The sequence below is a fragment of the Amblyomma mixtum genome, chromosome 2 (assembly GCF_055824585.1).
Source record: "Amblyomma mixtum isolate Tamu chromosome 2, ASM5582458v1, whole genome shotgun sequence".
Classification (NCBI taxonomy): Eukaryota; Metazoa; Arthropoda; class Arachnida; order Ixodida; family Ixodidae; genus Amblyomma; species Amblyomma mixtum.
This window is the reverse complement of record NC_143013.1, coordinates 35,244,341-35,265,881: the sequence shown is the minus strand read 5'-3', so window position 1 is coordinate 35,265,881 and position 21,541 is coordinate 35,244,341. Positions and strand designations below refer to the sequence as shown.

General features: G+C 46.4%; 2 protein-coding genes across 2 annotated transcripts; both read left to right on the top strand.

Annotated features, from left to right (window-relative positions):
• Positions 1–177: 177 nt before the first annotated feature.
• Positions 178–14,743, top strand: LOC149358964 (uncharacterized; the record flags this gene model as incomplete). The annotated part of the gene is made up of 16 exons (XM_089567596.1): positions 178–451; positions 1,678–1,716; positions 1,932–1,979; positions 2,577–2,714; positions 3,642–3,850; positions 5,151–5,263; positions 5,475–5,592; positions 7,023–7,175; positions 7,783–7,896; positions 8,274–8,400; positions 9,432–9,473; positions 9,545–9,679; positions 12,843–13,066; positions 13,368–13,477; positions 14,136–14,241; positions 14,705–14,743. Coding segments are annotated over 16 exons (1,989 nt in total), but the record flags the coding sequence as incomplete, so codon positions are not given.
• Positions 14,744–15,610: 867 nt separating this feature from the next.
• Positions 15,611–21,415, top strand: LOC149358963 (uncharacterized). The gene is made up of 8 exons (XM_089567595.1): positions 15,611–15,749; positions 16,601–16,717; positions 17,029–17,158; positions 18,412–18,474; positions 19,214–19,246; positions 20,032–20,073; positions 20,228–20,359; positions 21,384–21,415. Exons 1-8 carry the CDS (start codon positions 15,633–15,635, stop codon positions 21,413–21,415), a joined length of 666 nt encoding a protein of 221 aa, XP_089423721.1. The 5' UTR covers positions 15,611–15,632.
• Positions 21,416–21,541: the final 126 nt, after the last annotated feature.

Sequence of the window (21,541 nt, the reverse complement as noted above, 5' to 3'; positions counted from 1 at the left end):
TCCTGTTTGTCTTTTGTGTCTTCTACTCAACAGTTTTTTTTTTTACTGAGATGCATGGAGGTGCTTGGCTTCTTTAAGATTATTAATTTTTGGCAATTACGCTTTCAGTAAACGATTAAGCAGTTCGAGTAGATGGTGAGGGAGCATTAATGATCTGAATGTTGAACAAAAATTATAATTAACGAACCCGATGGCGGCCGGCAGGTGTGCAAAGGTGCCGAGTGGCGCCCCACCCCTGTGGCCAACCTTGACGCGCTTTCCGTGGTACGGTTGGGCCGAGGCCGTGTCGAGACCCACGAGGACGACCCGCTGCTGTCGAGCAAGGTGAGCCACGCGTTGGCCAACTACCCGAGGGCCTGCGTGGCCGCCTACGACGTCGACCTCGATGACTACGAGGGACAGTGCAGCGCCGAGCCATTCGCCAGGCTGCGGGCGCTCCGCCAGGCCGAAGGTGCGTTCATGCCTCTCTCTCTTAAGTTTTGACATGCGATCAGTCACAAAGTGAGCAGTTGCGAATTGTTGTAAGTGATTAGTTTCGTAGTGAAAGAATGACGAGATGTCTACCCACCAACCCTCGCCTAACCTCTCGTCTGAGCTGGCTGTTACCACCAATAAAGAGACTTTAACGCTTCTTGTTGCCGCTCCTCTGTAAGCGAAGAAGCTGTAAGATGTGTTCCAGTTGTTTTGTTGGTAGTAAAGGCCAGCTCATCGCCGTGAGGTATTTTACAATGTGGCGACACACTGCGCATATTTCCGCGCAGCCTCCGCCTTGTTATCATCCGGCCCCAGCGTAACATGGCCACACGCTGGACTGCGTTACCGCTAAAACAGTGCGCCACCACTGCGTCACCCGAGGCATGCGTCGCCGACGGTGGCTACACAAACATGCTGCCCGGCTGGGAAGGGCGGCTTTTCCCTTCCGCTACCAAGTCGAGCGTAGCGTTGGTATGCTTGTCCGCTGCCGCCGCTAATCGAATAAACAGGTCTTACGTTTTTGTGCTGGGATTCGTCCTTCAGGAGAAACAACACACAACAAATTCATTATATATATATATATATATATATATATATATATATATATATATATATATATATATATATATATATATATATTTTTTTAATCTACTCGCACAAGGTGCTTGCTACTGATGAGACCTGCTTTCACCACGGACAAGTGCAGAAAAATGGGCAAAGGGTATAACTATAAGTTGTAACGGCCGAAATTTCGCCTTTCTACTGAAGGCTCTCAATGCATTCGGTAACGGTTACGCCAACATAACATGCCTATTGGCCTCTTCGGTGTTGTAATACACAGAGCTTTTGTGCGCACGCTATGCAAGCAAGCAGGGCTTTTGGACGCAGTAGTTTTGTCGACAGTCTTAGCTTTGTGTTAGGTTCGTTCACAAAATAGGCCTTATCAAGATCACTCTGGCCTGCGGTCTTCACATCTAAGAAAGTTTGCACTGACTGTTTAACAGATGTCTTATCGTTTCTTTGCCGTATTTTTTTCTGCTTCCATGTCGCTTACGAAATCAACACGAGTTGCAAGCCTACAAGGGGCATGCGATAATAATTTCTTGTGCAAACCTGTCAGGAATTATAGCGATAAATTTTGTAATTCTTTGTAATGCCTAGAAATACATAAAAATAACTTAGTCTGTTCCCTTTGAATTCCAGTGCGCAATGATCCGGCAGTGGCGTCCCAGACCTTAGCAAGTAAGTCGTTGGCTTCCTTCGCACTTTACTTGGTAGTACTACGAAGCTGAATCACTGCAGTTGCCGACTTCCTTCGCTATTCATTAATAAATTCGTGCAAAACTCTGCATTGATTGTCAAGTCATTGAAATTCCACGTTATTGGATTCAGTTCTCGCTGTCACCTTAAGCAAAGTGTTTTACATTTCACACCTGTTTTTTTTTTTTCTTTTCCAGAATCACCCAACGAGGAACTAAAGAAGCGTTGCATGCCTCCTGGGAAAGGTGAGAACAGCTTTCCTGTTTCTTCTGGAATGTTCCAAGCGTCCGCGTCACAACAACGCAGAAATAGCTTAGCTAGAAGCTTGATAAAAGGAGATAAAGAGTCCCCAGCTTAGAACCTGTATTCAAAGAAAACCGCTCCGTAATGGCTCCATTTCGAGATTATGTCCAGAACTAAAAGTCTCCAATATTCAAAGCTAGCTTGTCGGCGCCCCCATTTCTTATTCTATAGAGGCACTTTCAAAAGGACATTGTCCTCGCTGTGTTGACACAACTATTGCATTCTGCCGCTGACTACGGGGTCGTTGTTCGGCGTATGGCAGCGGCGAATACACTTCCTGCATCCGCCACAACGCATAAATATACGTACCCTGAAGTCTTTGGTAAAGAATTTGCAACGACACAAAATGATGCTGCAACCGTCATTACTGCATGCCTTATGGCTCCCAGTAAAGTTTTCAGATGGATTTTTCTATCAGTGTGGCTATACCTTCTCTCGCTTCTTTTTCCGAAGAGGACATGGCAGTGCCGCCCAATGTTTCATAGAACATCTTCGAAACAGGTCTGTGAAACGAGGCTTGGCCATTTTATTGGACGCAGAAAACAAGCGGCCGCTAGTGTGCGTGCTGTCGGACCGGATCGACATGCACCGGAACGTCTCCAAGCTGTTCTGCACTCACATCGTGCTCTCGTTGCGTCGCTACGGACGTCCCGATGCCCTGCAAGAGATCACCAAGGGTGAGCGTCAAAAGGACGGCGCACAGCAGTGAACATGTACTTACACGTGCCGTTCGTTTAACCCGGCGTTTGTCTGTTCTGACTATAAAGGCAGAATGTTTGACCTGGGACGTCCTTTCCGCATTGCTTGTTCCACAGGTCCGGACTTCGTTAGTGAGCCGAAATCTTACGTAGTAATTGGCGCATCTCTTCATGGAAAATGTAGTTCTTGGAAAACTGTACCAGAAGCCCTTTAGTTCACCAGGGCGTGTTTAGAGAGAGTACAAACCAATATACGATAGCGCCTTTTAAGGCAGGACGCTTCTTTCGCGTTAGTGTGAATTTAAGCCCAGATCGGAATCCTGTCATGCATGCCACCTATAATTCACCTTTAACATTATATTACTACTTTTTATGTAACGCGTGCTTCCCACGTTTTGTGGTGCTAAGCAGCTCCGTAGACTGGGGTAAGCATAACCGGAGAGTTATAACTTAAGACAGGCGACTTAACCAATTTCTGTCGGCATCCGAGGTATTTTATGTGACATTTCAGCACGCCGTGGTTTTTGTGCTGTCAGAACGCACTGTAAGCAAAGAATATAGATGCGGCAAAGTTCCGACATTATTTTGCGAGCTAGTAACTCTTTGTTTCAACTGTCACGCGCAAGGGTGGTAATGAAACACTAAGCTGCAAGAAAAATACTGAGACGTAAGCTTGAGGTCCGACTAAATCATCCACGATAAGGCGACAGGGATATTTGCTTGAAGAATCTGGAGTATACAGCTGTTGACTTGCGCTTATGTACTTTGTCACTCCATTCCGTAAACAGCAGGTTAAGAAGCTAGCGCACTCTAATTGCCGTACCCGCCGTGACGTCGACGTGGTACCGGACAGCGCAAAGGCGCCGCACAACCTACATTTACCACGATGCCTGTTCGTACGCGCAGAGTACGTGGCACAGCTGCGTAGCGCGGCTCCTGCGGGGGCGCGCCTGCTCGTGGCCCTGCACGAGCGGGCGCTGGAGCAGCCGGGAGAAGCCATGCGGCTGGCCGAGGCGACCGCAGTGCAGCTCAAGGGCAAGCAGCTCGACGGGCTCGCCTTCCTGCACGTGGCACGCACCAGCGCCGCCCTCGCCCCGCTGGGACCACCGCTGGAGGTCAGGGTTCCGCTCGACGCGATAAACACTGCACTTGCACATAAGCCGCGTTTACATGAATGCGACAGCAGCGCATCGCATCAACTTTTTAGCGCATCGTATTCATGTAAACGGTGATAATGCGCTAGGAAAGCGCATCGCTTCAATGCGCCAGATGGGGCAGCGGTGAATGGAAACAGGTTTGGAGGTGACACTCCTCCTTCTTGTCGTGCCTATACAATATACCCCCCCCCCCCCCCCCCCCCCCACCGGATAACAAAGCAGACTTGGCTCAAGATGGGGGTCACTGGACCCCTCTGCCACGTGCAATGGGCGAAGGGTCACTGTCCCACCGGACTTGATGCTGCACGTGTAAACAGTAGCGCATCGGCTCCACGGGATCTAGGAAATGCGATGCGCTGCTGTCGCATTCATGTAAATGCGGCTATATATAGGGTCTCTGCTAGCATTTTAAACTGCAATTTTATTGTTGTCTATTTCACAAAGTAATAACAAATGGCCTAGTTATGCTATAGAATCTTATTTACTCAAGCTCGGTTAATTCGAACTCCCTTTATTGGAACAGACGTTTTAAGTGATACCCGCAACATGTGAAGTATTTCCTTAGCCCCATATGCAGGCTCCCTTTAATTCAGCTGGATATAAGGCTGACCTAGTTGGAGGCTGTTCATGATGAAATTTGTAGGCGCAAACTTTACAAGCTTCTTTTAGAAGTTTGTGCCTACAAATTTCGTCCCTTTAATTCAAACTCGGCACGATTCGAAGCAATTTTTGTTTCTCTTAGTCTTGTAACTATCAAGATTGGACTGAATAAAGGAGTACATCTCAGGTTTTATGCAACCGAGGGCATAACCTCTTTTACTTATGATACAAAAGATAAATAAAGGAAGTATTAGGAGATAAACGCAGTTCGCGATTTAAAAGGGGGGAGTCTTTAATTTCCAGTAAAATGTAAGCAAGTTATTTCAAGCACACCGCCTGCCTGCTATATTGACGAGTGCTCACTCAAGCAATATAACACTAAGAAGGTTGTGAAATTTGAGTAGCCTTTACTCCATCTTTTAAGGAGATTGCGATGCGTGATACGCCGTGCTTTGCGAGCGGAACCTTCGCACATAAACGCTGGGATGGAAAGCCGCTGCGTTCGTGTGACGATAAACTGATAAAGCTAAAAATACTCGCGTCCTTATTGTGTGACAACATAATCACATTGTGTAACATTGTGTAACATTCTGTAACACTGTGTAATAATCACATTTGTCTGCTTTAGTCTGCCTCAACCCTTTTTCGATTTGTACAGGTTCTTCACGAAACCTACAAAGCTGCCAATCTGTGCCTGGCCCTAAGTGTCCAAATTCTTGACCCTGCCACTCCTGCCGACCAAGTCGGAGCATCTCTCTCACTTGTGTCCAAGTAAGGAGCGAAGACGTACTAATCACTAGATCTTAAATAACTCTATCATCGACAACCTACGGCTGTGGTTTTGCACATGAAAAACCTTGAAGCCGTTGAATGCGCGCAGTCATCTACCATGTGTGGATTGTTGTTGCTTGATTCATTACTCTGTCTTCTCTCTCTCTCTTCTCTCTCTCTCTTCTCTCTCTCTGTCTGTCTGCTTCGGTAGGCACGTCGATCTCCTGGTGGTGAACACGCACTATCCAGGCCGGATGGGACCCTGCCGAGTGATGCCGCTGGCCTCGGCTGAGCCGCCGGCGCGATCCTGCATTCCCGCGGTAGCCGTGGTAGGTGAACGCACACTTGTTGCAAGAGTGCAATTTTTAGCGTTTCGCCAGCTTGAACCGATGGCACTCGATGGACGAACTTCGAACTGCTCCTCATCGAGGACTGCGCACTATTCAACTATTCAACGAGCGCCTTTAAAACGTCACTTCCATTAATGAAGGAAAACAACTGGTGACAAAGCGCTGAACTCTTACTATCAGAGACCAAGTTCATCATCATCATAATCATCATCATCCTGACTACTATTCCCGCAAACCTCTTAATCTCATACTAATTTTCTGCCGCCTCCTGCTACGCTTGCCGTCTCTTGAAATTCACTCGATTACCCTATGGTTGTCTTGCCTTCACATTACGTGCCCTGCGCAAGTCCATTTCTTCCTCTTGTCTTCAACCCGCGCTTGTTCATTCACTCACTCTGCCCGCTTCCGGTATCTTAACGTTGCACCTATCATTTTTCTTTAGCTCGATGCGTTGTCCTCAGTTTAAGTAGAACCCTTTTCGTTAGCCTCCACGTTTCTGCCCCATAGGTAAGTACCGGTAAGATACAGATGTTGTATAGTGAGAAAATAGGTAGACAGCCGGGAGGCTACATGTTTTTGCAGCTGATAAAAATTTGTTAATACTTTCCTTTGTTCGTAATTCTGGTGGTTGGTAATCGTTTACCGAAGCTATTTCTTTTTCTTTATTCGTATTTCCTCTGCAGGTAGTGTTTATTTATCTTTAGACGTGAGAAGAGGCTAGTACTTCCCATTAATTTGTTTTCTGCATTTAATTTCCCCAAATAGGTTACATAACTGGGCAGGATGGATGGAAACAACTTTATTAAACACACAAAAAAAATCTTCCAGGGTGGTCCCCTACTGGTCCAGGAGTCCACGGGCTTGTGCTTCACGTAAATCCCGATCCACCAGCCATTTCTGGCCGGCGGGCTGAGCGGTCCGTACAGCAGCCTCCCAGGAAGAATGAGTTGGATTGGGGATGGGGGGCACTGCCTTTGGGGAAGGACATTCCCAAAGGTAGTGGAAAAGTGTGGATCTGGGCACGCCACAGGTGGTACAATCAGGAGGAAAGGTGGGGTGAAAGCATGAGAGACAGTGGGGGGAAATAAAGCAGCCTGTCTGTAATTGTCGCCATGTGGCGCTGGATAAGGGCGACAAGGTACTGTGGGGTGGTGGCAGTGTCATGCGGCTGAGTTTGTAGAATGTTAACTGGGTATTGATTGTCGGCAGTTATGGATAGGATTATGGTAGGTGTAATGTAAATTTTAAATTGTGCCTGTGTGCGCTGACATTGCACGGCACACAGGCGCCTTTGCGCTTCGTCTCAGAAGGCCCAGAAGCAAAGACCTCGGGTTCTTAAACTTTACATGCCATAGGCCCCTCGGCGTGATCACCACAAGCGCTCCCTAACGCGCCGTTTCGTCTCGCAGGACACCGCAGTGAAGTGGCTCAAGGACGTGACCGAGAAGGGCCTAAGCTTGGTCTGCCTGTCCGTTGACCTGCGCGTGCTTCGCTTCACCACGTACGGCAAGGCAGCTCCGTTCGGCTCATGCCGCCGAGAGGAGGCGCTGGACTTTCCCAAAGTACGTAGACCGGCTTATACAGGCCGCCTTGTATATCTACTCTCACGAACGCAAGGTACAAAGTGTACATCTACTCATAAATGCTGCGCTGCTTAGTTGTACACGGACAAAGAAACTGGACAAACGCTGAGGTTAAGCGCAAGTGTACATCTAGCTCTCCATCATCTACATACATACCTGCACAATATGTCTAATACCATGACCCCCAGATAAGGCAGGAACGAGTGATAGCACGCCTAATTTTGAAAACAATATCTCTCATCCCACATGCTGCCTCTGAAGTGAGACGAAATTTATTTAAAAAACCTATTTATAACAAATTTATAAAACCGTGTGCAGCACATTACGTCACATTTACAAGACTGCAAGCCATTTAGCCTTTTCAAAGAAATACGTCGTTTGATAAAATGGCTTCTGCGGAAGCTTGAGGGCATGTTCATGGCACTGCCACGCTCGCGACGCTTGAGACGAGTGCTGTGCCAGTCGCATTTTTTAAATAAGCCGTTAGACTGAACGCGCACAATGTGTCCTCCTCCGCTGCGGATAGCGAGCAGCCTGCAACGTGGTGCTGGGTCTCAACAATTTATCTTACGTTTTCCTACAACAGGCTTGTGGAGGTGGCGCCTGGACTCAGGTGCACAACACCTCACGCGACAGCCCTATGTGGCAGGACGGCTCCGTTCTCCAAACCTACGAGACGGCGGCCACTCTTGCAGAGCGGGTGAGTTTGGCATCCGACTCGCTCGCAAAACATCCAGGGGGACATAGGTCTAATTCCCCCCGAATATGTGCTGCAAATCTCTGCTACACGCATTTATACCCAATATGTCCCTCGTATATCTAATAAGGCCCGGGGATATTTGTATACGCATTGGTAGACTCCATCATCGGGCAACTTCATGGAAACTGAACACGTTCCTAAATATAGCTCAGGGTTGCGTTCTTTAACTCTCTTCTTGTGCACCGCTTCCACACCTCCTCTTTTGCGACGTGCATAAAATGCTTTTTAGGGCACTGAACTGCACTGAAAAAAAATATAGTCTGCGGCTGTGTCTGTGCTACAGCAGCTTCTCACGAGCGTGTCTGCGCGCCATTCAGGTTCGGCCGCTGCTGCCTCTACCGAACGCCGGCATCGCGGCCTTCAATCTGGACTACGAAGACTACTCCGGAGTCTGTGCCGGTGGAACTCCTCAGGCTCGTCTCATGGCACTCAGGGCAGCTCTGGGTAAAGCGTGGCGCCGTTCTGCCGCACTGTTTACTGTAGGCGGGAGCTAAGTTCTGTGCTTTCAGTGCTCTCGATGACGCACCTCTAAAACTGAATGAACCTCACGCGTCTTACTGGGTGCTCCAGTTATCGGCTCCAGAGAAATATATAATGAAATATGATGTCTTCGTATTGCCATTACTTAAGTGTGCTACGCTTTGCTTGCAATGTCTAATTTTCATAGCTTGTATATTTTAGCTATATGCTGTTTTATCTGATGGGCACAATATCTTGTTTTTTTGTTTACATTTCGAACGTTTTAATTTCCTCATTGCGCTTAGTTCCGAGTTTCTTGTGCTGTGAGTGCTGTCACATGATGTCCCCGCTCTTTGTCTTCTTTGAGTTCTTGTTCTTCGTCTGGCCTGAAGCAGAAAGGTGTGTCCTTTCTAGGAGAAGCTGACAGCCATAATTCCGCTCTTTCTTTACATTTTCAAAAGAAAATAAAACAGGATGTGCACCTTTATTCGGCAGTGTTAGAGACTAAAAACAAGCTGGCACCACGCGCCCACAGAATTAATTTTTACCGTGTCCCTGCCCTTCTGCTCTCCCCTATATCGCCTAGCTTCTTTTTTTTTTTTTTTGTCAGATTTCATCGAACATCCGAATAAAAAGACCTTTGCTCCTGAACAAAGTGCTAAACAGCGAAGGTATTCGGTGCAGTTTCATTCAAACATCGGAGATGTGCTTCCAACGGCTATGCAAGGTTGTCTGAGCGAAGGAACTGACAGTTTCCCAACAATATTTCGTGCAATTTTCATTGTTTTTATTCTGTTTCATTTAGTTCAAAAGTTTTGTCTACCTCTCTCGCGCACCTTCCGCCCCCTTTCCTCGTGTTTTTGATCAACCAAAAATAATTCCCTCTGAGTCGCCGACGGCAAGCGACCACATAACGGCTCGGGTTTTGAACGCCTGGCCGATCATAAGGCACAGAATTTTAGATCTCTTCAGACCTTTCCCTTGGTATAAAACACGCTCTTTCCTTCCTATTTCAGACGAAGAGAACGTCACAGCCCAGTCTGCTCTAGCCGTTTCGGGTAAGCGACGCCTCCTTCATCGAATGCTTTGGCGACTCACTAGCCCGTCTTACTCTTCCCACTCTCGGCAGCCCCAGACCGCCCTCTGGTGTGCGTCCTGTCTGCTGCCGTGAAGAACGAGTCACGTGTTCCGCCCTCCCACTGCACGCACCTCGTGCACGAGGGCGCCCGCTACATGGCGCAGGATGAGAAGCTGGTCATCCCTGGTGAGCGAATGCACGGCACTCAATTGCAGCCACTCCAGGAAGCGTCCTCAAGCGTTCCACGCCTCGCTCTAGAACAACAAAGGGTCATTGTGAACCGGCTCACATTCCATGCTTTCTAATCCTTCGTTTGTTCCCAATTTCTGCCCCGTATGGACAAGGCCTATTTCAGTAGCGTGGCTTTTTGGGCTTGTTGGTACATCGTTCCAATACACTGTAGCGCAGCAAAAGACGAGGACACAAGAGACGAGAGACGAACACCACGAGCGCTAACTTCCAACAAATTTTATTGTCCTGAAGCATTACATTTATACGTCAGAAAAGAGTAATTACATGTGCGAACAGTATCAATTTCTTAGAATTCTTTAGCCCTACGTCACGTGCGGTGAAGGTGTTGTGTATCAAATTCCCTTGTCATGCGGAAAACACTATATCGGCCAGACGGGGAGATGTCTGAACGAGCGCCGAATGGAACACGCTCGCAACGTCAGAAACGGGCAAGGCGGATCGCTGGTTGACCACATTCTCGCGTGCAAGTGAAAAATCTGTAAGCCTTTCTTTGATAAAAGTCTGGCAATAGGAAAAAGCAGAGAAAGGGTAACGCGCGAAATCATTGAGGCCGAAAAGATAAATAGCTCAGGATGCTCGTGTGTAAGCACACCTTCCATTCTCCTCTCAGATAAAGAGCTCGTTTTTCTAAGGAACTGATACTGTTCGCACATGTGATTACTGTTTTCTGGCGTATAAATGTGATGCTTCAGGAGAATAAAATTTGTTGGAAGTTAGCGCTCGTGGTGTTCGTCTCTCGTCTCGTGTGTCCTTGTCTTTTGCTGCGCTACAGTGTATTGGAAGGCCTATCTGACCTGCCATCACTGGGTGCGCTCATAGAGATCTTTTACAACTTCGGAATGCTGGTTTTCTGTGATTAAATTTGATTAAATTTTATAAGACAACAGACTGAACTAGTTGCGACAGTAACACGAGTTGGAGAAGTGCTTTCAAGATTTCTGAAAACACAAGCAGCGCTCTCTCCTGTATAACCCTTTGTGTTCCTTCGCACCTTTTACACTGTTAGCCTAGAATGGGTCGCTGGTTCTCACCGCACTAGCCGTTAGGGGGGCGTTAAGCGCAACATCGCCTTAGTAAATTTTCACAGGTTCTTTTCTGGACTTCGCACCAGGGGTGCCCCGTCAGAGACGGTCTCTCGATGAGTTGACACGCAGGGGTAAAGCGAATACTTGAAGTTTATGTACAGCTATTTACAATAGATACAAGTTCAGGCACTAGAGACAAAATTAAGCAGCAAAAGGACAAACAACCAAAAGGCGGAACTGGCTAACACTAGGGGAGGCCCCTACTCGGCGTTGCCGAAGATGCGTAGCATCTCACCTTAGCGCAGAACCCCGCTTCCGGCGATTCCGATATGATGAAATGGCGCCTACGAAACCCAAGCCACCAGAAGGCACAGGCGAACCACCATAGAGGCACTCGGGAGTTCAATGGCGACCCATTGGGCGTTGCGTGTTTGAGTAGAACGTTCTCTCCACCACAAAATAAAAATAAAAACAAACACAAATACACATTCGTGCCAGAACGTGCGCGAATCGGTTCCGCGGGGCGGGTGGACACCCGTACTTCCCGGCGCGTTCGCGAGCGGCCGCGTTCCAAGAAAGGAGACGCTCCGCTTTGAGTGCCCCCAGCCGCGTTCCAATGACCCCCGCGAACGCTACCAATCCCTTACAGCCTTCGTCCGGGAAGAGCAAGGCCGTCCACTCAGTGACGTCCGTGTTCGCCGCAACAGTTTCCGAATGATGCGTGAAGCGCCACTAGGCTTGCAGAGCGTTGCGCTTGGTTCGTCAGTGTGCAGTAATTTAGTCGTTAGCTGCAATGGCGCAGAAAGAGTCGCCAGAAGCAGCACCCGGAAGAACTGCTTCGCGAACCTCGGTGCGAACGCGGCTACGTAAAGATTGAGTGCTCTTGAAACGAATCGAAAGTGTCAGCGGCGAGATGATCGTGACGTGCTGAGCCGGCGATTCCGATATGATGAAATGGCGCCTATGAAACCCAAGCCACCAGAAGGCACAGGCGAACCACCATAGAGGCACTCGGGAGTTCAATGGCGACCCACTGGGCGTTGCGTGTTTGATTAGCAACTGACTCTCAGATATGCTAGAATTACAGTGGTAGCTGTACGTTTAACCATTTCATTCACCAATAACATCACGAGCAGCAAGCGCTAGCCGACCAGCATCTGTGATGGCCACTGGTAATTATTTACCATCTTTTAACTTCGGTGCTACGTCCAACGCTAGGACACAAGCAAGACGGCACATGCACGAAGCGCGAAACATTAGTTGGGCTTCCAAGAAAAAAGCCTTTATACATATTCGACGTATAATTCTGATAGTTTTATCAATTTTGGCGTCTCTGAAATGGGCGATAAGAGATTTAATTTATCGGCACTGCCGAGCTACGTGTTCCGCAAAACACATGGCGAGTGAGGAAACAACATTTACCAGTTTACGTTTCAGAGTTGTGTGCCAAACTTGTAATCACACGTACCGGCTTTTCATCAAAGAAACAGTTCATAGTTCGCCTCATCCTTGTCGTGTCCCTTCTTAGTGTCATTGAGCTTACCGTAGCACACAAATGAAAAGAAATAAAATTACTTGTCTCTTGGGAGTGGAGTGAATAAAAAGGTTTCATATGCAAACCATCTTGAGGCTACGGAGAGCCCAGTGAACGGTGTACAATAAGTCCTCTCTTATCCCTCGATGCTTTACCGTGCACAGTGCTGACAGCCACAAATAGTCCTTGCAAACTGCGAGTGGCATATAGCTTAGGTATAGACACAACGCTCTGTAGCCATGGATCAGCAATCAGGGCCCAACATGGTTTCGAAAAGAAAATGACTGGTGGACGAGACACCTATAATTCCTAGCGGAGCTAAAAAAACTGCAAAAATCTGTGTTTGGGGTTCTTTGGTTACTAAGAAAACGTCATTGCAGCTTCTTTCACTAAACTGATGTATTTCTTGTTAGCAGGCATTCAGGTCGATGGCCTTGCTGGAAGGCCATGCAGCACGGACGCTGCACCAGATTACGGCTACGCAGTTTAGAATTCGCTAGAACCTGTCCGTTTTGTTTATTTCTTTTTTAAAAACCAGAAAGCACAGTGAAGTTGGCCGCAAATAGGAGCAAGCAGCGACACCTCGTGGGGCTGAACGGCAACGAGCTGGTCGACCTGTTCCTCCTAGCCAAGGACAAGGAGCGACGCGAGATAGCCGCCAGTATGGCGTCCGCTGTGCTCGGGGCCAAGATGCAGGGCCTGGCCATTCTCAACTTCAACAGGACGTCGAAGACAATCGCAAGCTTCGGAAGCGTGCTGGAGGCAAGTAATACGTCCGTGCTGAAAGCTGTAACATAGTTTTGCGGTTTCTTGCACTTTTTTGGTGAGTGACTGCCCTAATATGCAAATACCGAACATCTCGCACGCGGCTATGACTTCAGTAATTAATGTTCAATGTACTGATGTTATAAAGCTCGAAGTACTCATTCGGCATTTTGATAGCTTTTCGGTATTCTTTAGCAAACAAAGTATTTTTTTTTTAGATTCACATCCTCTTATTTGCTCGTAACGTTGTCTTAATCCATGTCGTAAACATAGAGTGCAATTGTCATCTCCTACTCAGGTCATACGAAGCGTCTTCGCCAAGGATCTGACTGTCATGTTTGGTGTTGAGGTTTTGGACTTCAGCTTGCCTGCAGATGTCATGGCGGAGCGCTTGACAAAAGCAGCTAAGTAAGCATGACTAATATTTATTCTGCTTAATCGAGGATGAAACACTTGTTAACTATTCTCCTTACTGATAATATACAGATGCCTCGCAGTTATATTTATTCAACCCTTGCATGCATAAGTGCTTGTTCTTGTTTTCGCACTGTTATAATGCACGCCTTTGCATTTGCATTTTACTTCGTTCCCGCGCTTAACCATCAGGCGTACAAAGGCAACACCATGAGGTGATGATCCATGACAGCGTGCATGTTTTCGTGTCAATGTTTCACAAACAGCGTTAAAATGTGTTTGCAGCTTTGAAACTTCTTTGTTGAATGACTTCAAAATTATTGTTTCATGCCGCGCAAAGCACTAAATGCAAAATTCCAAATTCCAATATCTTTACGACCCGCAGACGGGATACTCTCCTTCAGCGACAAATTTCTTTAGGCTTAGGCACCTTGCTTTATTAGATACAACAGCAAGACACTCATTTATGTTCAGACACGTTGACACTTCGAACACAAAAGCGACAGTGCAGTTTGCTTTGATTTGCCTTAAGCAGTGCGCCACTAGTCAATTTTGCCATTCTCAATTGTTGTAGTGGAGTACGGTTAAGGAAACTGCGGCGCCAAATCAAGATCGCTCCCATTAATCGCTCTCTGGACGTGCTCCGTCGCAGGCACGTGGACATATTCGTCGTGCAGACGCACTACCGGCGCTCTCGCGGCTACTGCCGCATCACCTACCCATCCACCTACAAGGGTGACACGCCACTCGTCACTCTGGTACGTTGTCGAACCTCCTGTACACAAACACCATCCACGCGCAGCGCCCACTGTTGAGAGGAACGCCGATCGAGGGCTCTTTGCTGCAGTGCTCACAGCATCCCGCACCCCTAAAATCGTGCAGTGAAGTAGCACCTAGGGCTGGCGGCAGCTAACCTGAAACCAGCTTTACCAAAAAATACCCTATATGTAACCCCTGATTTGCTAAAACTAGCCCTAACACCCACAGCGTGAGACGCTGCCTAGTTGATCCCAGCTTGCCGCTGCAGGGTACGTTGCATTCCAAATAATACAAAGCAAGAGGGAGTGGATTCAGGAGATAAAATTAATTTTCATCAAAGATAATGAGAGCAAATGTGTCTTAGCTCCGGTGTCATAAAGCACGAAATAAAACAATGCGTTTGAAGTCAGCGTGTTGTCGATTGCTGCGATTGTTTTTGTTTTTTTTTTGCTCTCCTCACAGCTTTTTTTCCTCACCACTGATGTTGATGTGCGCTTTTGAAATCTGGTGACATAGGGCTACTCAACTATTTGGTTTACTGTTGGTTCCTTATAGTTAAGATTAGAGGACGCAGATTATATGTTGATATTTTAATGTCACTTGAGCTGTCCGTCACGCTGTAAAAATAAACTCTGAAGTTGACTGTCTTTAATGCGAGGAATATTCGGCCTATGGTTCGGAACGGCGCGCTTTTCTCGTAAAGCTCTGCATCCATACATTAATTAATGAAGAGGGGTGTTGAAACAGGCGGACGACACAAACCCCGGGCAATGGGGCCGCTATACTACATGTTACACTGCGCACTACTCTTACTATATTAGCTTATATTATATCGCCCTGTATAGTGTACTGTAGGAGGAGAAGGTCTATAGCTACGTGATATATGCTGAGGAAGCATATTCTAGCCAATAATGGAACACATGGCCATTACATCCAAAATGAGTACACTTACATTCTTTGGCCCTCGCTTTGTGTTCTTTGTAGCGAGTGCGTGCTCTCGCTTGCATCAGAATTCTATGTTGTACTATATTGTACTACGTAATAAGACGTAATAAAACTGATCTGCACTGCACTGCATGGCACTCTGCTCTTCTGTACAAAATTACAGCTTCCGTAGAACAGGTTTTATCGAAGGTCAATGAGAGAGGTCTTTCTTCTGCACTGAACACAGTCTCCTTGGAATAATGATATACCAAGCCGTGCCGTATCGTACCGTACCCTATCGTACCGCACCATACCTCACTGCTTAATGGTGCACTGCACTGTAATCCACTGTTCCACAAGTAATGCTTGATTAACGTTCGGATCACCATCGAGTCTCGAAAAGTAGCGTAGCCTGATGATGAGTGGGTGCGATGTGCAGTCATCGGCTGCCGCCTGGGCCAGGGCAATGGAGGCGAAGAGCCATGTCTGCGTCTCTTATACGCTGGGCGTGCTGCAGTTCGAGAAGGGCGACTCCACGGGAACGGGAGGCTGCGACAACGTTACCATCGTCGACCGGGCAGTGGTACGTGAACGCGGGAGCTATTCAGTAAACGGCTGTGAACTCAAATCCCGCTCATTCACTGAGTTATTCAGCTTGTCACTTTAAGCTGAGTCGGAAGCTTCGGAAGCTTCGCATCCGACGCCACTGTTTTAGTATTAATCCTTATAAATGCTGTCGTAGTTACTGAACTTACCGGCACTTTTTATTGATGGGACATGAATGTTTGTAAATGTTGCCAATATCTTGAGGGCAACAAAGTCTAATGTGCATCAGTTATCTGAGATGATCTTTAAGTTTACGAAAGCACGCATGACGGTAACAAAGGTACACCAGCTTTTGCACCACTCGGGCCTTAAATCTCTTATTCACACACAACACACGACACATATAAAATCACGATGTAAAACACTGAAAGAAGTACGAAAGTGCATTTAAACATTGTTCTGTAGTGTATGAGTTCGATTTTTTCAGTTGCTAAGTGGTAAACTTAGCAATTTTCTTAGAAATTGTGTAATTTTATGATTGTCTTACTCTTCATGTTCTCCCCACAAGATGTTTCTCGTATGACTGGTCTACTAAGAAGCAATATGTGCTTCGAATGACCAGAGCCTTTTTTCTGTGCAATTTATCGGGAATAAACATCGGTTCGATTTTATTTGATTTGATTTGATAAATTCATAGCAGCTGTCAGAAAGATTCTGACCAGAAAGTATTTCTCTGTTAAAAACCTCCTGCAGTGCACTTCTACTTCGATTACCGAGAAATTCCTGAACTGCCTTGCCAGTAAACATCATTTACTGAACTTCAACAACGTGTTGGCATATGTCAAGGCGTTATCGTGAGTATACTAAATTAAAATATTCGTCTTGCAGGCCTGCGACAATAAAGACTGGGAGGTCGATGCAAACAACTCCAAAATTCTTTCTGTTATTCGCAAGAGAGACAAATTCATCCAGACGTTCGAGTCAGCGGAGTTTTTGGCCGAAAAGGTAAGTAAACCGAAGCCAGGTCATTTATAGCTTGTTGCAATTGAACAAAATGTCAGCAGGTTACAGCTGAGACTCACGTTGCATGCAGTCACGACTCTACACTTGTTTATGACTGGAACTTCTGGTTTGTTATTGTTTTGAATAGTGTGCTCACGAAAACTTTGAATCCGAAAGTTTGTAGTGTGACACTTTAACAGCGCGATAAGTAGGCGCTTGGCTCTAAACAAAATTTTGTCTGAAAACTAGAATTGTTTTGTTGCAACAGCATGAGCGCCTCCTTCTTTCTCACAACTACATACCGTGCAATGCAGGTCTCGAGAACGTTCAGCGACAATCCGGGGAGCTGTGTAGCTTTGTTCCACGTTGACCTCGAGGATTCGACGGGCGCCTGCAGCAGCCCAAATACGCGAAAGTTCGCCCGCCTCGCGGCTGTTGCGGAGAGTGAGCCCACCACCTTTTCTATTTTATTTTAGTATGAAAGCACTACTTCACGAGGTATAACAGGATCCCTCAGTTTGTGGGAAGCTTGACCTTGAGGCTGACTTTGGCCAAACCAAAAATGAACGAAATATTGCCGCGACTGAGATTCGAGCCCGCGGCAGCGCGAACAGATCAGCTTCGCTGGCCACTGCACGAGAGCACTACGCTATCGTAGCAGCCGATCACGCCTCGTGCAACACACACTAGCACTTTACACTGTCGTCTACGTCAACTAATACTGCTATCGAACTAATATACACTCTCGCGCTGTGCATTGCACATCGTTGTCTTCATCAACTAATACTACTTTCTAATTTTGTGGCCAGACGTGCCGACTAACCAGCAAAGCAAAGCCATGAGCCAACCAGGATAAACACATGCTTTCGCACGTCTACTAGGTTTCAAGTTGAAACCCTACCACTTTTTTTTTCTTTTCTTTGCGTTCTGAGTTTCCTCGTGGGCTTACGCGAACAGCTAGACGTAATAGACGTTGTCTGTTTCTTCTTGTACTTAAAGTAACAGACCATGAGGTTCTCTTGAATTAAATGGCATTTGGCCAGTTGCAGAGAGCCACTCTTACCTTAGTACTGAGTCATATGTCTTTTTGCAGCTACAAGTCTGAGCTTGCATCGTATACCTTATACCCACAAATTCTGGACAATGGCATTTTTGAATGGGAAATAGTTTATGAGCGCAATTTTTTTCTTATACCATAAGATTTCACTATAAACATCAGCATATCCGCAGATCTTCCATTGGCAGGCATGCATGTTTTTGCTATTCACGTTCTCGCTACCGCCAGAAATGTTCCCCGTTGGTTTTCTATGCCAGTCTTGACTACTCGATGCGAGCGGTGTGCAAACTTTAAAGGAAAGATTTCGCTATGCATCGATACAATAGACCATTACCTTCAATATTTCCTTAAAAGTACCCAACAACATTGCGATATTCAAAACTGATGTTTAAGAATCCTAGACTTGCTTTCAAAGTAATTCCGAATTAATAAGTCGGTCACTTCAAGGCTCCAACAGACACAATGAAACATCAACATACGAATAAAACGTTTGCACTATGTCTTGTGCCGCCTAATCAAAGGCACATGTAGTTGTCATCGGGAAAACGCGGTCACTCAGCTTCTACGAACACGTGAATAGCATCAATGACTTGTCAAGTGACGACGCCTTGCCAGTTTATTGTTGTTGTTGCTGTTGCAGAGTACATAGAAGTCGAGAGCAGAGTCAAGTCCAAGCATCAGCTTCTGCCTATGCTCACGAAAGGTAGGCACAGAATTCTGCACTACTGAAGCCCCACTGATGGAATGCTCACTGTTTGCGCCGACCGCTGTTCCGCACCACAATTTTGCACTGGGCTCACAATGCACCAACAGCCAGATTTTGTCCCCTCTAGCTATATATAAATGACTGAGTGGGATTTGTTCGGTGTGATAATTTTTGCGGCTCTTGTCATGTACAGCCAGATGGTACGGGCCGCGCTTACTAAACGTTTCGAGCACAATCAATATAATCACTGTATAGTTCTTAAAACTCTTTAGTGATATGTTAAGCAATTTTATTTTTAAATTTCAGATTATCTTACTGACCGCGTTTAGCTTATCACATTTAAACCCATGAAGTTTATTCCTTAATATTTGTCCGTAGGTAATAATTATCGAGAAATAATCATCATGCTTTGAGCACAGTGGCCTCAGTTGCCGCTGTTTCTTAGCCCCCGTATGCTAGTACTACTACTACAATTCGAACAAGAGACCGGGGATGACAGTCATTTGGCCTGGTCCTGTCATAAGCGACAGAAGAGCACTGTTGGGACGACCGTGAAACTCTGCGCATGCGTGAGAGCTGCGTCTTTTTTCGTATATTTGAGCTGGACATTATAATTACTCTCGCTGGTCAGACATTGTCAAAAGCTTCGTTCATTCATGTAGAGGTCGCAGCCCGAAACTTAGTTGAGCTTAACAGCAGTTAGAACTTATTCATTCTGTATTGTTTCTGCACGCAGCTGTGCCAAATGACACTGCGAGCAACTTAGCAGGTAAGCTTGCCGTAGGCTAAACTAGCAGTTTCTCATAAAGCATTCCGAGCGCTAAAACTTGCACTCGTTATGCAGGATATCTACCACGTGTTCATCCTGAGCGACTATTTGGCCTTAAAGGTAAGAAACCATAGATTTAATTTGATAGCTTTCGTAAGGCAAAGATAAGGAGCTTCTTACGTTTGCTTACCGGTACGGAGGTTTGAAAATAACGGTGGCAGTTTTTGCGGATTAATTGCTTTTTCTTGTGAAGGAGAATTTTATGCGTTTAGGTTAAACCTTAACTGTGCGACACTAGGCGACGCACAAGCTCATGCGATCTGGCTTTGCGTGAAAGGCAAGGTTGCAGTCGGCCTCGATGCTGCTTTTGCGCATAAATTCAGTTCTGCAGAAACGCTAAGCCCTTAGGGAGAAGAATTGATAAAGAAATAATAAAATAAAAAATCATAAACCAGCCTCAAAAGAAAAAGAAGCAAGTAGGGCCCGAGGAATAGATTTGAGCTGAGTAGCTATGCACACTGCCTGAAAACGACTAAACTCTTCAGTTTTCCACTGTAACAAAGGGCCGATGGAGGAGCACACTTAGGTGCAATGGACTAAATTACAAAGCTGTACTATCAACAACAAATGAAGCATGAACACGATCTGGGAGCTGATGGGTTTTTGTGTAGGCACCGCTGTGCTTCTAAGTAGAATATCTTGTTCCGAAGGAAAGCTTTCAACGCTTGGCTCTGCTACTACAGAAAAAACTGGTTTAACTCTTCTGTTTCTTGCCTTGTTTTCAGCACGAACCACGGTATACCGTCCGGACATCTTGGAAACTCCAGGTGCGTGAAAAAAGTGCTGATGGCTTTGTTGCGACTTCTTAGGATCGGTTCTGTGTGCAACGTGCATTAAAGGACCTTGTATGGGTACAAGGCGCCAAAGACGCATCGCTCTCGCGTGTCCTGACACCGACCACTCCGTTTCAACCGTTTGCAGAGGGCAGACCCTTCGTATGCTTCCTCAGTTCAACCTGGGATAACAGCAGCGTCAGCCCAGTGCCTTCCCAATGCACCCACGTGGTGCTCAGCGCCGAACCTCTGGGTGCCGTCAATTTCACCGCCAGCTCTGGTGAGTGATTTAATTGAAGCCTGAACAGTTTACACGGCAGATTCCCCAAACATATTTCAATTTACCTGTTAAAGATCTGAGATTCAGACGTACTACTGAAAGATTTTTGGCTTAGAGAGCACAGGTCAAAGCAACATGAAAAGAAAAACTTCATGCGACAACTCTTCATACATGAACGTGAAGCACAATTTTAATTTTTTGTATGTGGTTTTCGGCAATAAGCATGGTCCCTTTCATGTCTTGAATGCAATATTCGTTTCAATAATACTTGCATTGGCACATGTGCATGCGTGTTTGCTGAACGAAAATGGTTTCATACGTTAGATGCTTCAGCGTGAATAGACAAGTTTGAGCAGATGTAGCAAACCCCGATACGACTGCAGTAGTCTACTTTTATTGCTGATTATGTTGCCTACCATTTTCTGGCTCAGCGGTAAACTGGGTTTTTACTGCGATGTGTGGGCCACAGCATCATAAAATGGTCGCGTGTGTGTGGCAACTGCAATCGCGAACTGTTCTTTCGTGGGAACCTCTATAATTCGATTCGAAAATGGCTGCTTGACGCAAGCCCGACTTTTCGTAACGCTGGTTCACGATATTAATGAATGATTACTTGATCACGTTATTTTTTAAATAGCCGATGCTTCACTGTGGCCTTGGTCTACAGAGTGATGTGCCCTTTTTTCTCGCACGACGTTACTCCTGCTGTGTGCGTCTCAGTTCTTTAGTCCTACCAGTTACAAACCTCCGAGCAGACTATAGAGCCGTCTATAATCCGGGCCGTCAGGTATTGGTGACACTCTTTATCTTTTATTCCTCCACCATAATTGTGTTATGGACAGCGCGGTGCAGTATCCTCAGGTGGCGTGACAATCTGGTAAGCTCCTAGTCTTGGACCAGCCGATGTTCTACATTCTGGTACATGTGGATCATTGTGATTTTCTGCAGCAGGAACTCTGTGGCTTTGTTTCGTACCAATCTATTTTTCAATTCATTACTTTTGCTCCCTTATCATTGGCAACAGGCGCCTGTGAAGTCAGGATAGCCAACGTGTAACGTCCTTCACTGTCTGTGGCATCAAAGGCCAGACTCGCCAATGACACAGAGGTCTGGAACGGAATGGAAAAAGAATCCTTACAAAATAGGCCCCAGGTGTACCTGCAACTCAATGTGCGCAGGCGA

Excerpts from the sequence above, each read along its gene's own strand:
- LOC149358963 (XM_089567595.1), top strand. The coding sequence starts at position 15,633 with ATGGAGGCGAAGAGCCATGTCTGCGTCTCTTATACGCTGGGCGTGCTG. Across the intron at positions 16,718-17,028 it reads CGGAGTTTTTGGCCGAAAAG|GTCTCGAGAACGTTCAGCGA; the intron begins GTAAGTAAACCG and ends CGTGCAATGCAG. Across the intron at positions 17,159-18,411 it reads CCTCGCGGCTGTTGCGGAGA|AGTACATAGAAGTCGAGAGC; the intron begins GTGAGCCCACCA and ends TTGCTGTTGCAG.